At 53.8% G+C, this 14,868-nt stretch overlaps 1 protein-coding gene across 12 annotated transcripts in view; it reads right to left on the reverse strand.

Annotated features, from left to right (window-relative positions):
* Positions 1-14,868, reverse strand: part of NRXN2 (neurexin 2) — a 100,310-nt gene extending 85,442 nt beyond the window's left edge. For all 12 annotated transcript variants that reach the window (XM_042238084.1, XM_042238083.1, XM_042238082.1 and 9 more), the window contains exons 1-2: positions 14,128-14,868; positions 1,677-1,694 (exon numbers count right to left, since the gene is read on the reverse strand). In XM_042238084.1, coding sequence (XP_042094018.1) covers positions 1,677-1,694; positions 14,128-14,851 — 742 coding nt within the window. In that variant the 5' untranslated portion in view covers positions 14,852-14,868. The remainder of the gene's footprint in view (positions 1-1,676; positions 1,695-14,127) is intronic.

Consider the following 14,868-nt stretch of genomic DNA (forward strand, 5'->3'; position numbering starts at 1 on the left):
GGCTTCTCCCCTCTCTGCCCCTCCCTGCGCTGCCTGCTTCCTCTTCCCGCCTCTACTTGCCCCCCCCCCACCGGTCTGTCTGCCCCCTCCCCACAGGCTTTCTCCTCCACCCTTTCCCCCTCTTCCTCTTGCATCTCTCCCTTTGTTCCGGAGGAGACATGACATCAAGAGCAAGTAAAAGTCACATCAGCACTAAATCTTATCTCCAGCCCTCAGAAGGCTGCGTCCACGCAGACGCGCATACTCTCTCTCTCTTACACACACACACACACACACACACACACACACACACACACACAGGTAAACACTGACACACGGAGAGACAGACCCAGACAGGACAGATGCAGACACAGATGCAGACGCTTCTACAGAGGCTCCCGAGACGCGGGCCACAAAAGGCAGGACGCTGGAGAGGCACACAGCTCCGCACACACTCAGACGCGTACACAAGTGTACGTGTACAGACGTGCACTCAGATACAACAGAGCCGCATGAACATGTGTGCACGCAGGCTCACACACACACACGCACGCACACGTGGGTGCCTGCCTACAGGATCAGGGCACCTGAGGACACTCCAGGAGAAGGGACAGCGGGGAGAGGGACGAGCCAAACGTGGACACCACGAGGGAAAGGGGATTCCAGCCCCACACTCAGCCAAGCCCCCTTGCCTTTCTGCCCCAGACTCCTGCATCCAGGGCACAGTGGGCTGCCCACATGCTTCCCAGTCCCGCTGCTCCAGGAAGAAAGTATGAGACAGGTTTGGTGACCAGGACCCTCTCTCCCTCCCAGCCCCCTGCCTGCCCTCCTGTGGGGGCCACGCGAGCTCCACTGCAGCCCTGCCTTCAAGCCTGGACCATCCAACCCAGTTTTTTCTCCCTGATCTGGTCCACCTCGAAGGAGGAAAAGAAACATGGAAAAGCACAGTGAGAGGAGAAGGTTCAGAGAATGACAGGAACCCAGAGGGAGCCCCGGGAAGGACAGAAACAGAGAAAGAAGTCCAGGGACAGAGCCCTGGAGAAAAAGAGGCAGAGACAAAAACCAGAGAGAGAAAAGGCAAATGAAGCAGAAGACAGGGAAAGAATGGACAGAGGGACCCTGAAGTGAGGCACGCTCGGCGCCCTTTCCTGGGCCTGGGCTGAAGGAAGAAGCAGACCACCCTACCTACTCATGCCAGCCCAGGGGACAGGGGACTGCAAGTGTGTCAAAGAGGAGAAACGGCCACCCAGCGCACACACCCTGACCCAGGGACCCGACCCGCTACCCCTGGCCTGCACTCTTCAGACCCCGGAGCGAATTCTACCCGAGCCCCCAGGCCCTGGCAGTATGGTCCTTCTACGCTTCCTCCCCTGGGCTGAGCAAAAACATATCTTCTCAGTCATTTCTGGACACTTGTGAATCTTCAGCCCCACCCCTCCAGCTCCACTCCCAGTCTGGTCTCCTCCCAGGGAGGAAGACAGGCCGGTGGGCAGAAGGGCTGAGGACATGCAGTGGAAGGACTGGCCCTGCGGGGCCGTTCTCCCCAGCAGACCAGAAAGAGGGGACAGGTTGGGGGGTGGGCCAAGGCAGCCAAGAGGACATCGTTCCCTGGGCCCCCCACATGGGCAGGGGAGGGGGCCGCCAAGACCCCCAGCAAGTGATCCACCACCTCCCAGCGACCGAGAGGCATCACTCACCTTCCATGGGGTGCTCCTCTATAGGCCAGCGAGGTTCAGGAAGGGGGAGGCAAAGAGAGAGAAAAAGAGGGCTGTTAACGCGGGTACCAAGGACAGGCTCCACGCGGAGTGATGGGAGGTGGGTTTAAGGTCTTCTAGCCCGCCCAGGCCTGGACACAAGTCACCCAACCTGGAAGGCCCCTGGGGGATGAGAGACCAAGCTGTTCCCTGAGTCGGCACCTCACACATAGGGTCACAGAGCCCAAGGGGACCTGAGCCTAAGTCACACTTCAGGAAACTGAAGCCCAGGACAGAGATGCAACCGTTCAAGGTCACGTGGAGAATCAGAGGCCAGGCCAGGAGCGGCAGTCAGGCGCCCAGCCTCCCCCAGCACGCTCCTCCCTGCACGCCACCGCGTCTCAGAGACAGATGGGGACACGCTCACGCAGGGCTCACCCTCACTGACACACTGACACACATAGGCACTTCGTGATGCAGAGACCTGTATAATCTCTCACACAACTCACACCTGAGACCCTTGCACACTCAGACCCAACCGTGCTTCCCATCACCACCCTTGGGGTTGGGGGTTAGTACACAGCTTCTGTCGCAAACTGCTGCATGACTCCCATCCCAGTCACTCAGCCTCTCTGAGCCTCCAGTGCCTCTCCAGGGTGGAGATGGGTGGACTAGGGCCCCTCTGAGGCCCCTTCTGGCTCTGGTTCTACGATTCTGGGATAAATGACTTTTCAACAGCTGGCTGAGACAAAATGCCCCCAGGCTGGATGGGCTACTTCAGTGGTAGAAGGGGTCAAATTTGGGGGGGCCAGACTGAACCTACCCTTCTGTCATGTCACAGCCTTTGGGCAGTCAGCCCTCACCGCTTAGGGGCCAGCCTGAGCCTGTCCCTCGGGCTCACCATGTAGGTCAAGAGGGAAGGAAAGAACAGAGGGAACCGAGAGGCGATTCCTTCAACTAAGCTCAAGAAGGCTGGGCTCACACACACGCACACATGTGTAAGTGGATCCCAGGATACACACATGCACAGGCAAACAGCTGTTCAGGACACACTCATGCCCGCATGCACACACTTTGTGTTATTGTCTCATCCGCTCTCAGGGTTAGGTGAACTCCAGAAGCACACACTGTCATTTGTCACATCTTATACCCGCCCCCACAGTACACACAGGCTCCATGCAGAATCAATACCCGCGCTGCGATCTAATACATAATATGAGCTGCACACCACCCCCCACTCCCTCCAGGGGCTGGAGACCCACCCATCTCCACCCCCTGTGAGGAACACAGCTCCCTTTTTTGTCTATGATCTATCATCCCCCATTTTCAAACCCACACACACAAGCCTGTACGTGTCTACATGTGTTACACACACACTTCTCTACAACCCAGGGCTTCTTTTACCTGGCAGCCGCATCCCCCAATAGCCATGTATACAATGACTTGCTTAAATAAACTGAATCACAGGACATTTATGGTGGGGAGGGGAGCTGGCTAGGAAGGGCCCCCAGGAAAACCCTCGGGCTCTCGTGAGCAGCCCTGTGTCTGGGATCACTTCGGCCCCCGTGTGCTGGGGCCTTGGCCGGTCAGCACACTCATCTCTTTAGCTCCTGCACAAACAAGCAGGCTCGGGGTTTCTGGATAATCCAACATGGCGGGGATTGCAAACCCTATTCCCACCTGATACAAAGGTAGGTCATGCTACACTCAGGAAGGTCGAACGACCAAGTATAGCTTGCTGCCTGCATGAGTCCCCTGTCTCCTGGCTTCCTAGCGAGGCACCTGGGGACTCGTTGGCCTCTTCTTCCTGGCTGCACTTCGCTTTCTGCTGATTCACCTGTGCCCCTCACCTGCCATCATGGGCCCCTCCAGGCTCAGCCCCGTGCCCTCCACTCCTCTCTCTTCTCCCGCCCTCCTCCGTGAGAGCTCACTTTTATGGCGGAGGGACCCCCAAACCTGTATTTGTAGCCCTGGCCTTTTCCCTGCAGGCCAGTTCTGCACCCACGGCCGTGTGCTCAGCAACCACTCAATTCCTGACACCCAGCCCCTGCTCAAGCCACACTCGACATCTCCACCCTCTGCAACTAAGTGCCCATTTTCCTGCCTTCAGCAAAGGCACTGCTTTCAACAAATGCTTCTTTTTTTTTTAAATTTTATTTTTCAGCTGCACTGAGTGGCATGTGAGATCCTAGTTCCCAGACCAGGGATTGAACCCATGTCCCCTGCACTGGAAGCCAGGGTCTTAATCACTGGACTGCCAGGGAAGTACCTCAACCAACACTTCTTATGGAGTATATGCCCCACACGCTGCCACACTCCAGAGATGCCATGAGTCAGTCACACATTGTGTGCCATCACACACCAGCTTCCGGGCAACCCTCACAAGCTTGGTATGTTATCTCCCTCCTTTGCACAGAAAAGGACTCTTGCCCAGGAGCACAAAATCACCTCTGCCTCTGCCCACTGCACTCCTTGGTCATCAGAGCCCCCACACTCACCCCTAACTCAGGTTCCTGCCTTAGTCTCCTGCCAGTTGGTCCCCCCACCCAAACCCCGCCTGGCTCTCTTGGTTCATGTACCAGACACACCTTACTAAGTACCATTGTGATCAATACATAGGCACACACACGCACGTGGGAAGAACTTCTCAGTGGCTCAGGTACAAACCTCTTCTGTGTCCTGACCTGCCTACAGAGAAGCGTGACCCGAGCGGCTCACAGGCTGAGTGTCCTCCTGTCCACGATGGCCCCCTCCTCCTGCTGGCCTTCCCTGATCAGATCAGGCACCCAGAAAGCAGCCTTGATCTTTTTTTTTTTTTTTTCATATACCAATCACCAGGTCCTATCAATTCCAGCTTCTAAAACTCTAAAAGCTCAGCTTGACTCCCTGAAACTCTTTCCATCCCTCGATCACCATCAGCACAGCCCAAGGCCAGACCCTCCTCAGACCCTCTTCTCAGAACACTCTTAAAGGATCTCCTCCTACGGCAGTCTTTTTACCCTGTAATTCACAGTCCAAGCACCACCAAAGTGGTCCAACCAAGTCATGACTCTGCTTAGAACTCTTCAAGGCTTCCCAGGACCTACAAAATCAAGTCCAATCTTTTTTTATTTTTATTTTTAGCTGCACTGGGTCTTCGTTGCTGCGCCCAGACTTTCTCCAGTCGTGGCAGGGGCTACTCTTCATCACAGGAAGGGCTACTCTGTCGCAGTGAGCAGGCTTCTCACTGCAGTGGTTTCTCTTGTTGTGGGGCACGGGCTCCAGGCGCTCAGGCTCAGTACTCATGGCAGATGGTCTTAGCTGCTCCACGGCATGTGGGATCTTCCCGGACCATGAATTGAATCTGCACCCCCTGCATTGCAAGACGGATTCTTAACCTCTGGACCACCAGGGAAGTCCAAGTCCAGTCTTTTTTTGTTTTTCTTTGGGTTGTTTTTGGGGGGTTGTGCCGGATCTCAGTTGCAGCACGAAAGAATTTTGTTGCAGTGTGCAGAATCTTTGTGGCAGCATGCAGGATCTTAAGTTGCGTCACACAAGCTCTTAGTTGTGGCATGCGGGATCTAGTTCCCTGACCAAGGATCAAACACCAGCTACCCACGTTGGGAGGGCAGAGTCTTAGCTACTGGACCACCGTGGAAGTCCCAGTCCAATTTTCTTGAGAAAGTCCATTTGAGGTTTTACCACGCCTCCCTCCAACCTCCCCTCCTTGCAACAATCCAGGCTCCAGCCACTCCACGTTTCCCTAATATGCCATGTGGCTATACATACTATTCCCTCGGCTGCCTGAGAAGTCGGCTCCTGCTTCCAGACTAGGTCAGTCTATGTAGGTCTGTGTTCTGAGCTGACCTCCTAGCCATCCATCCTGCTTTTGTGCCAGTTCTCAAGATGTACCTTGGGTTGTTATTTCACTTCGGATCTCTATCGCGATTGTGTTTCCATGTCTGCTTCCTGGCTGGACTGTGAGATCCCCAAGAGCAAGGACAATGTCTCATTCATCTCTGTGTATCCAGCTGCTCACACAGTTCCTGGCTCAGAAAAAGGCAGGCCTGTGTTTGTTGAATGAATAAAAAGTTAAAAGTGAACACTCCTCACTTACCCAGCACTTTGGGTGAGCCTGACTCTTTCTGTCCACCATTTCCCTACTGTTAATACTTCATCAATAGATACTATTACTCCCTCAGAGAGATGGGGAGACCAAGGCTCAGAAAATGGAAGAAATTTTCCCAAGGCCACACTGCTGGGCAGAGGGGCAGAATCAAAATCTGAACCAAATTTGTCTGGCTTTAAAAGTTCTGATGGGCTGCATTCTGGGCCTGCAAGTCAAGATTTCTAGAAGCTGGTTTTAATCTGCAATTCCGACCTTATTTCCCATAAAGCACAACCAGGGACTTCCCTGGTGGCCCAGCCAGCAGCTAAGATGCGGCACTTCCAATGCCTGGATTCCATTCCTACTCAGGGAACTAGATCCCGCATGCTGCAACTAAGACCCAGCACAGTCAAATAAATAGGTAGTTTAAAAATAATAACAAACCACCACCATCTTGGCCTGATACACTCAACTCACATCCTCTAGACTCTGCACTTAGGCCGTTTTCCTGGCGATAAAGCCCTAGCCTTTCCTTTACCTCCACAAATCTCACTCAGCCATCCTTCAAGATCTAGCCAAGTTCTACCTCCTCTTTGAAGCCTTCTCTTAGACCACGAGGGTTAATAATCATAGTAGCATTTACTGATCACTTAGAATAGTGCCTGGCACATCGTAAAGTGAAAGTGTTAATCGATCAGTCATGTTCACGTCTTTGCGACTCCACGGACTGTAGCCCGCCAGGCTCCTCTGTCGATGGAATTTTCCAGGCATTCAAGAATACCAGAGTGGGTAGCCATTCCCTTCTCCAGGGGATCTTCCAGGGTCAGGAACTGAACCCCAGTCTCCTGCATTACAGGCAAATTTTTTACCATCTGAGCCACCAGGGAAGACCTAAGGGTTTCCATTTGTTGTTGTTCAGACGCTAAGTTGTGTCTGACTCTTTGCGACCCCAGGGACTGCAGCATGTCAAGCTTCCCTGTCCTTCCCCATCTCCTGGAGTTTGCTCAAACTCATGTCCATTGAGTCAGTGACATCATATTTCCATGTATTCACTTATTTAGTCCTCACAACAACACATGACCTCCATTTCACAGAGTAGAACATTGAAAAACAATGCGATTCAGCAACTTGTCCAGGTTCACACAGCCAGCAGTTTGCAAACCCGAGATTAAGCCCAGCAGCCCATGCTCTTAACCATTCCACCCTAGGAGGCTCTCCTTGGGAACACCTACCTCATCTCTGGGATCTTACAGCAGTCGCTCACCAGCCAGCTCTCTCAGCTGTCCATCGCTTTCTGCCTGGAGCTGTCTCCAACAGCAGAAGCTGTCAGGACCACAGGTATTAGATGCTAGAGCTGACGGAGTGATTCCACATATGTGACCTCATTTACTCAACTTTCATACACGCAGGTCTTGACTGCCTCCCCAGAGGGCATAAATGGTATTGTCTTGGCTAACATGAATTCAGGATTCCGGCAGATTCATTATCAAGGACAGTGATGAAGACCAGAACCACAGAAAAGAAACAGTGCTGAGCAGCCACAACTGACATGATAACAGTTATACATTAAAAACTGTTATTTTCTCATAAGGGAGCCTCTCACACCCAACCCAGAATCCGCTCTCTGTTAGTGACACACAATTCTAACATGCTGGGAATGCTGATTTCCAAATTCACAGAGAGCGGGGGTGGGGGTGGAGGGTTGCCACCTGACAAATCCTCCAAAGGGCGGAGGTGGAAAAACTAGAAAAAGCAAACATAAGAACACAAAAGTACAGCAGTCTGGCATCATTTCAGGCAGGGACATACCTCAACAAAGGAAGCACTGAGTGACAGTCCGGGGCAATACCTGAGGGGAATCACGACAGCCTGAGTCTTCCGGAAAAGGCTAAATCACCTTCCAAATGCGCTTAGGCAGGCAGGGAGGTGTGCAACATATTTTTTAAAGATTTCCATCTGAAATGTTGTAAATGGTGGTGAGTTGTGTATTTTAATGGGATAATGCCCCCCTTTTCAGGAGGAGTTCCCCCCTGAGGGCTCCGGAAGGCTGAGAGTTTACCGATCGATTTCCACTGCCCTCTCTCAGTGGTAGAACAGCCGGCCGACAAAGATGGGAACACACTCATCACACACTGGCTGCAAGAAGAAGCTGTATCCCAAGGAATCCGGGGTGGTTACTGGTTTCGGATGAAACACCGTCCCAAAGCACCTCCAATACACCAAGCGCAGGCCATCCACGACACAGCTGACTGACCGCATCTCCTTTTCAAAGGCAGCGTGGAGAAGGTGGGAGCCCCCAAAGTCAGTTCAGGTTCAGATCCCAGCTCTTAATCTCACGGGGCGGTCATGCCTTCAACACACACAGCAGACGCCCACTAGCTGTGAGGCCCTGCTCTCTCCTCCCTTGACTGTGATCTGATTCCCATTCTGTTCTAACTGCTCCCTCCCAGTGTCTGCGGCTGCTGCTTTCCCTCCTCCTCCTAAATGAGCCCCCTGACGTCTCTTCACCTCCTCCTTGGCCACTTCATCTGACCCTAAAGTTTCCAATACACTCTCCACACACGCGGCTCCCAGGTCTCCACTTGCAGCCCCACCTTCAACTCAAAACTCTGGTCTCACATTTCCGACTGCCAGGACACCTCTGTCTAGGAACAGCAAGACAGGGCTGTGATCTGTGGCTCAAACCTGCTCCCTCTCCCAACTTTCCCCTCCCCTGGCACCCCCACCACCATCCTTCTAACCAAGCAAACCTGAAACCTCACCACCTCTGCCTGTCCACATGGGAAAGGCAGAGTGCCATGCTCCAGTCGCCGCCACGGCTCTCAGCTGCACTGCTGCTGCCGCCACAGCTGCCACCACCCTTCCTCGCCGCTCTCAAGACAGCCGAGGTTCAGGGCATCAGTGTCTCTTCCCTGAACTTTCTCCCACTGATTCCTCCACCGCATGACTCTGCCCTCCATACTGCATTTTACCCTTCACTCCCAGCTTCCAAAACACCATTCTTATTCACACACCTCCTCAAAAGTATTTTGTGGCTCCATTTACCAATACTCTACACACAGCATCCAATACACATTAGTTGAATGATTTAAGTCAAAACCTGGGGAATTTCCTGGTGGTTCAGTGGTTAGGACTCAGTGCTTTCACTGCTCGGGGGGCCTGGGTTTGACTCCTGGTCAGAGACCTAAGATCCTGCAAGCTGTGAGGTGGGGGAAAACAGACAAACAAAAAACAACCCCAAGACCTGGCCTCGAGCTGCTTCTCCCACTTTAGATCTCAGTCTTCCCTTCACTCCTTGGTGCCCCTGTAAGGCCATGATGTGCGCTCCCCTTCTACACCGTTGTTCTTACTAGCTCCTTTGCTTGGCGGGGCCTCCTTGCAGCCAAGGAGGTCAGTAAACCAAGTTTACTGATCAACATTCAAGACCAGTCTTAAATAGTATGTCTTTTATTACTAATCCCCCATCTTGGCTTCCCAGGTGGTGCAAATGGTAAAGAATCCGACTGCCAATGTAGGAGACCCAAGAGATGTGGGTTCTGTCTCTGGGTCAGGAAGATTCCCTGGAGAAGGAAACGAAAACCCACTCCAGTATTTCTTGCCTGGAAAGCTCCATGGACAGAGAAGCCTGGTGGGCTACACCACATGGGGTTGCAAAGAGCCATACTGAGCACGTATGCACACACAATTTGTAAACTCTCCCCTTCTTCAAAATCCCAAGAGTACTCTGTTTATAATAATACTATAATTTATACCACTAGGCTTCCCTGGTGGCTCAGTTGGTAAACAATCTGCCTGCAATGCAGGAGATCCAGGTTCAATCCCTGGGTTGAGAAGATCCCTGGAGAAGGAAATGGCAACCCACTCCAGTACTCTTGCCTGGAGAATCGCATGGACAGAGGGTCCAGGCAGGCTACAGTCCATGGAATCATGAAAAGTCGGACAAAACTGTGTGACTTTCACTTCATTTTACACCACTTGTTTAATTCCCACAAGAAACTTGTGAGATAACCATGCTTGTTCCCATTCTGCAGGTCAGGAAAAACCAGTCTGAAGGTTAGGTATTCATGTGACTCACAGGCCTAGTGAATAGAGAGGTCAGATTTAAACCCAGATCTGACCCTCAGGAGACAGAGCTTCACTGTCACTAAGCTACACTGCCTCACTGCATCTTGCTGCATATAGCATGCTGTTTGCTTGCTGTTATTTCTCGACACTTTCTATGTGCTGGGCACTATTCTAAGCATATTATATGAATTAGCTTATTTAATTCCCATAACAACTCTTTAAGGTAGGCAGTATTGCTGTCCCATTTTACAGACAAGGAAACCGGGCAGAGACAGCTTAAGTCCACGGTCACTACCCAGACAGCCCGACTACAGAATCTATGCTCTTAACCACACACTGCCTGCTTTTCAGCTGCTTCCTCAGATAAGGAGGCAACTCCCAGAGCAGTGTCTTCTCCACGTCTGACTCACCTACAGCCCCCAACACAAAGTTTGTCACAAAGGAGGCCTTGACAATAACCTGCTGAATTAAACTGCCAACAAACCTACCAAATACACATGAGACCCATGCATCTATCTTCCTGTTAACACACGCATCACCGCTGGTTTCATTTCTCTCTCAAGTGAGGTACACACCACACCCCTGACACTCCATCGTATGCCTCTGTGCCCCCACTCCACTCAAGGTATTCCACACATACTGGCATACTCTTCTTCCTTGATCACTTTTCAGCTCTTTCTCCCCACACATGAATGACATGAGGAGGAATTCCCATGAAAATCAATGCAAAATCCCAGTCTACTTGATCCCTACTTTGGCAGACAGTCAGCAGGAATACACACACTCAGTGACTCATACTTAGCCCTGTCTTCAATCACCTGTGACCAGAACCTGAGAAAAGAAGCAGATTTCCTAGCATGGAAGTTCTCAGTCAATGGGCAGGCCCAGACCCAGGAAGGCAGGAGAGGTGGGAGTGGGGAGTGTCCAAAGGATCCACCAACTAGCTGAAGGCAGATTGGTATGTCTTACATATAAAGCTAAAACTATTTTTCCTAATGTATATCTGATTAACCACAATGGCAAATATAACATCAAAGCCATGTAAAAGCTTTCCTGAATTCATAGTAGCTTTGAGTCATCTATTTTCACAATAAACAGATATTAAAATAACTACTGTTTGGAAGGGGTACTGTGAATGACTGACTTTTAAAAATGTCTTCAATCTCGGAAAAAGTTGGGGATCACTCAAAGCAGATAAGAATGACGTAATTGTAATTTCCAGAGAGGCTTGAAGACTCTGGCCCTGATCAGGAGCCAGACCTGTTCCCCTTAAAATCTTCCAACCCCAAACCCAATACCCAAGGGGAAGCAGCTCATTCCTTTCCTCCTTGGCTGGATAAGAATGTACTAGAAGAAGTGTAACGAGCACAGGATATTACAAAACCTACCCAGGAAATAAGGAACAAATGTAAAGGGAGGGAATGAGGTCATGGGTGGGAGGAGAAGCAGTGGAGCTGTCACTGAGTCTGTCATCGCTAGCTGTAAGCAGAGTTCATCAGCGTTGGCAACCACCATGCCCACAACACATAGCTGAAAACATACACATACATAGTTCCACATACACATACAGCCCTCCCCGTGCCTTTATTCTATCAAATACTTGTTAACATCTATTTAGTCATTGAAGAGATGCTTACCAAACACCCACTAAGTGCCAAATACCATTCTAGGTGCAGGGAATTCAGAGATGAACATCTCTACCTTTTTATCTCAGACAAAGCACAACTCCCTCAATGGGTATCTCACAAACACACACACACACACACACACAAAATGGGTTAGATACACAGCTGCCTCTCCCAGCTCCAACAGAGCTGACACAAACATTTAACTGATCAACAATATATATACACACATGATACAACCACCACATCACACACAGGTACCCAAACACATCTCAGACACACAACCCCACAACACACATCCCAAAGCACACATCTTATATGGCTCACTGGGAGCCTCTGGCTGATGAACCCTTTCAGGGAATGAATACAAGGACTCTGGCTGCATTTTTCATACACCCAGGCCAATTCTGCCACAGTGAGATCATGGACCAGTGGCTTCTCTGTAGCTCAAATTACCCTTCCATCTAGTCAGAAGGGTGTGGTTCAGGGACTTCCCTGGCAGTAGAGTGGCTAAGACTCTGAGCGTCCACTGCAGCAGGCTCAGGTTCAATCCCTGGTTGGGGAATGAAGATCCCACACACTGCTGCATGGTGCAGCCAAAAAAAATAATCTCTAAAAAATAATTTTTTAAAAAGTAGCATAGTTCACGCTATTTTCTTAAGAAGGCTTGCAGGGGAGAGATCATAGGGACCAGAGAATCAAGTTACAGGTCATGAAAGATTCCTCATAAAGTCCAGTGTCTTACTGAGGTCTCCCGTGAAAACACATGCACATGGATAACTACACACGCAGCCACGCCCTTACACTCACATACTACTCACTCTACTAGGCACGGGAATTTATTTGCCAACAGACCATTCGCACATGATACACCGCCAGACTCCCGCACCTCTGCATGCAAGCAAACACACACAGACACACAATTTCACAGTTTAGGGAGCACCTGCACTCCTTGGAGAAAAGGCGAGAAGGTGCCAGATTGACTTAATACACACAGTTCTTGAAGATACATCCCACCACTTTGTACAAATAATTCCCAAGAGCCACTGAAAACCTCCCTTATGTATTCCTCTACCACAACTGCAGATACACAGTCAAAGTACTGGGCAAAGTACAGGACTTCACTTGCAAACGTGGCTGCTCCTGCCCCCGGGGCCTGGCCAAGAGGACACTATCCCCAAAGCAGTCCCAGGGCCACACTAGTCTGTGGGCACACATACTCCTCAAAGACCCTACGTCTTGAGGGTAGACACACCCACAACTGCTAAGCAGCCCACAGCTTCTAGGGGGGACTGAAGGACAGGACTGCACACCTCTGCTTCAAACGGCTGCCACACACCAGGGAGGAAGGAGGTGCCTATGCCCAGGCTCGAAACTGATGGGCAACCTCTCCCCCACTCCCCAGCCAGACCAAAGTACAACAGGGGCCTCAAAGTCCCTCCCTCGCCCACTCCCCTAAACCTCACATCACCCCAGGCCTGGCTCAGCCATCCTCGACCTTGTCCCCCCACCTTGCTCATCAAGGCCTCTTGCATCCCGGGTACTGGTAGAACCACCCCTTCAAGTCCTGATTTCATACCCAGGTCCAGAGTCCTCACCAGTCCTCTCCAGACCCCCAATCTCCCTTCCAAACTCCAAGCTTGCGAGGGCTCCGCTGTTCAAAACCAGCCTCCGCTTGCAGTCTCCCACCCGGAAGAGACGACCAGCCGTTTTTTCCCCCCTCATCAAAACCGGTGACTCTAGTCGCCAACCCTGAGAGGCCTCAGCCACCCTCTCCCTCGAGCTTCATTGACTCTGGAAACACTCGCTTCCCGCCCTCCTGGCGCGTGCAGTCACAGCCTCACAATCACCACCCACCCTCGCACGCGCGCCCCGTGGGCTCTTCTCCCGGCGCCCAGCGGTCTCCCGTCCCGGCCCTCAGGCGCGGGTCCAGTCGGGGCCTCTCAGGCAGGGCTTCCCGCCCGCGCCCGCCCGGGCCCGCACCCTCAGGCTGTGGCCCCGCCCACTCGGGCCAACCACGCCCCCGCCTCCTAGGCCCCGCCCGCCCCGGCCCTCCCCACAGCCCTCGAAGGCCCCGGCTCCCTCACTCTCACTCTCACAGCCCTACCCACCGCCAGGAGGTTACAAGCCCCACACAGCCTTCAGGGCTCTCTCACAGGGCCGCCCCCCAATCCCCGTCCCTGCCCACAAGGCCCCGCCCACACAGAGCTCTTCCACCGGCCCTCGCGGTCGCCTCACAGTCGATCACCCACCCGACCCACACGCCCTCAAGGGCCTGACCTTCATCTTCTGGCTAGTTGGCTCTCACTACACAGTCCTACCCACAGGTCGCCACGGAACCCTCCCTGGGGATCGGGAGAGGCGCCCCGGATGGGCTCACGAGGCCGCGCCCACAGAGGCCACGCCCACAGAGGCCACGCCCACATCAGACCTGCCGGCGGGTCACGCCCACCTGGGGCACCCCGCCGCCTGTCCTGCTCCCTGGCTGACCACGTGCGCCCTCTCCTTGAGACAGGGGTCCTGACACGCCTCTCACAACTCGCGTGCTGGTACACACACCCGCCCTTGTGCAGGAGCCCGCGGACCGCAGGTGCCCCCCACAGGCCTGGATCCCGGGCAACCCTCCCGCCCCTCATTCCCGCGTCCAGGCGCCCAGCGGCGGCTCCCCCGGGCTCACCTTCGCTGCAGAACTTGCCGCCGAAGCCCGTGTGGCTGCAGTCGCAGCCCACCTCGCCGGGGGCCAGCACGGTGCAGAGGCCGCCGTTGGCACAGGGGTTGCGCGCGGGGGCGCACAGGGGGTCCGCGGCGGCGCCGCGCAGGCCCTGGCTGCCCAGCAGCGCGGGGGGCCGCTCGCCCAGCTTCAGGTTGGCCAGGAGGCCGCGGAAGGGCGGCTCGTACTTGACGGTGCTGAGCGTGAGCGCCGAGAGTCGCACGTCGGGGGGTATGCCTCCCACGAACAGGTCGCTGGCCACCTGCATCTCGCGCCGCTTTGAGCGCACCTCGGCGGCGCGGGCCTCGCCGTCCACCGCCAGGGCGGTGCGGCGCGCGTCACGGGTCAGCAGCACCATGTGCCAGCGGTCGTCGGCCACCGGTGTGTCCAGCTGCAGCGTGGCGGGCTCGGCGCACGAGAGCGTGAAGCGCAACCGCAGGCGCCCGTCCACCAGCAGTAGCTCCAGGAAGTCGCAGTCGCCGCCGTCGTCCAGGTACAGCAGCAGCGCCCGCGTGGCGTTGGTGCGCAGGCTGAAGCTGAGCTCGCCGCTGCTCGCCGCGCCGGCCCAGCGCGCGTAGCGCGCCCACTGCCCGGGGCCGCCGCCGAACTCCAGGCCGCCCGCACCTGCCGCGAGCGTCAGCAGCAGCAGCAGCGGCAGCGATGGCGGCCGCCACCGGTTCCCGGGCGCCATGCCTCCGGCGGCCCCGG

Source organism: Ovis aries, chromosome 21 (assembly GCF_016772045.2).
Source record: "Ovis aries strain OAR_USU_Benz2616 breed Rambouillet chromosome 21, ARS-UI_Ramb_v3.0, whole genome shotgun sequence".
NCBI classification, from domain to species: Eukaryota; Metazoa; Chordata; class Mammalia; order Artiodactyla; family Bovidae; genus Ovis; species Ovis aries.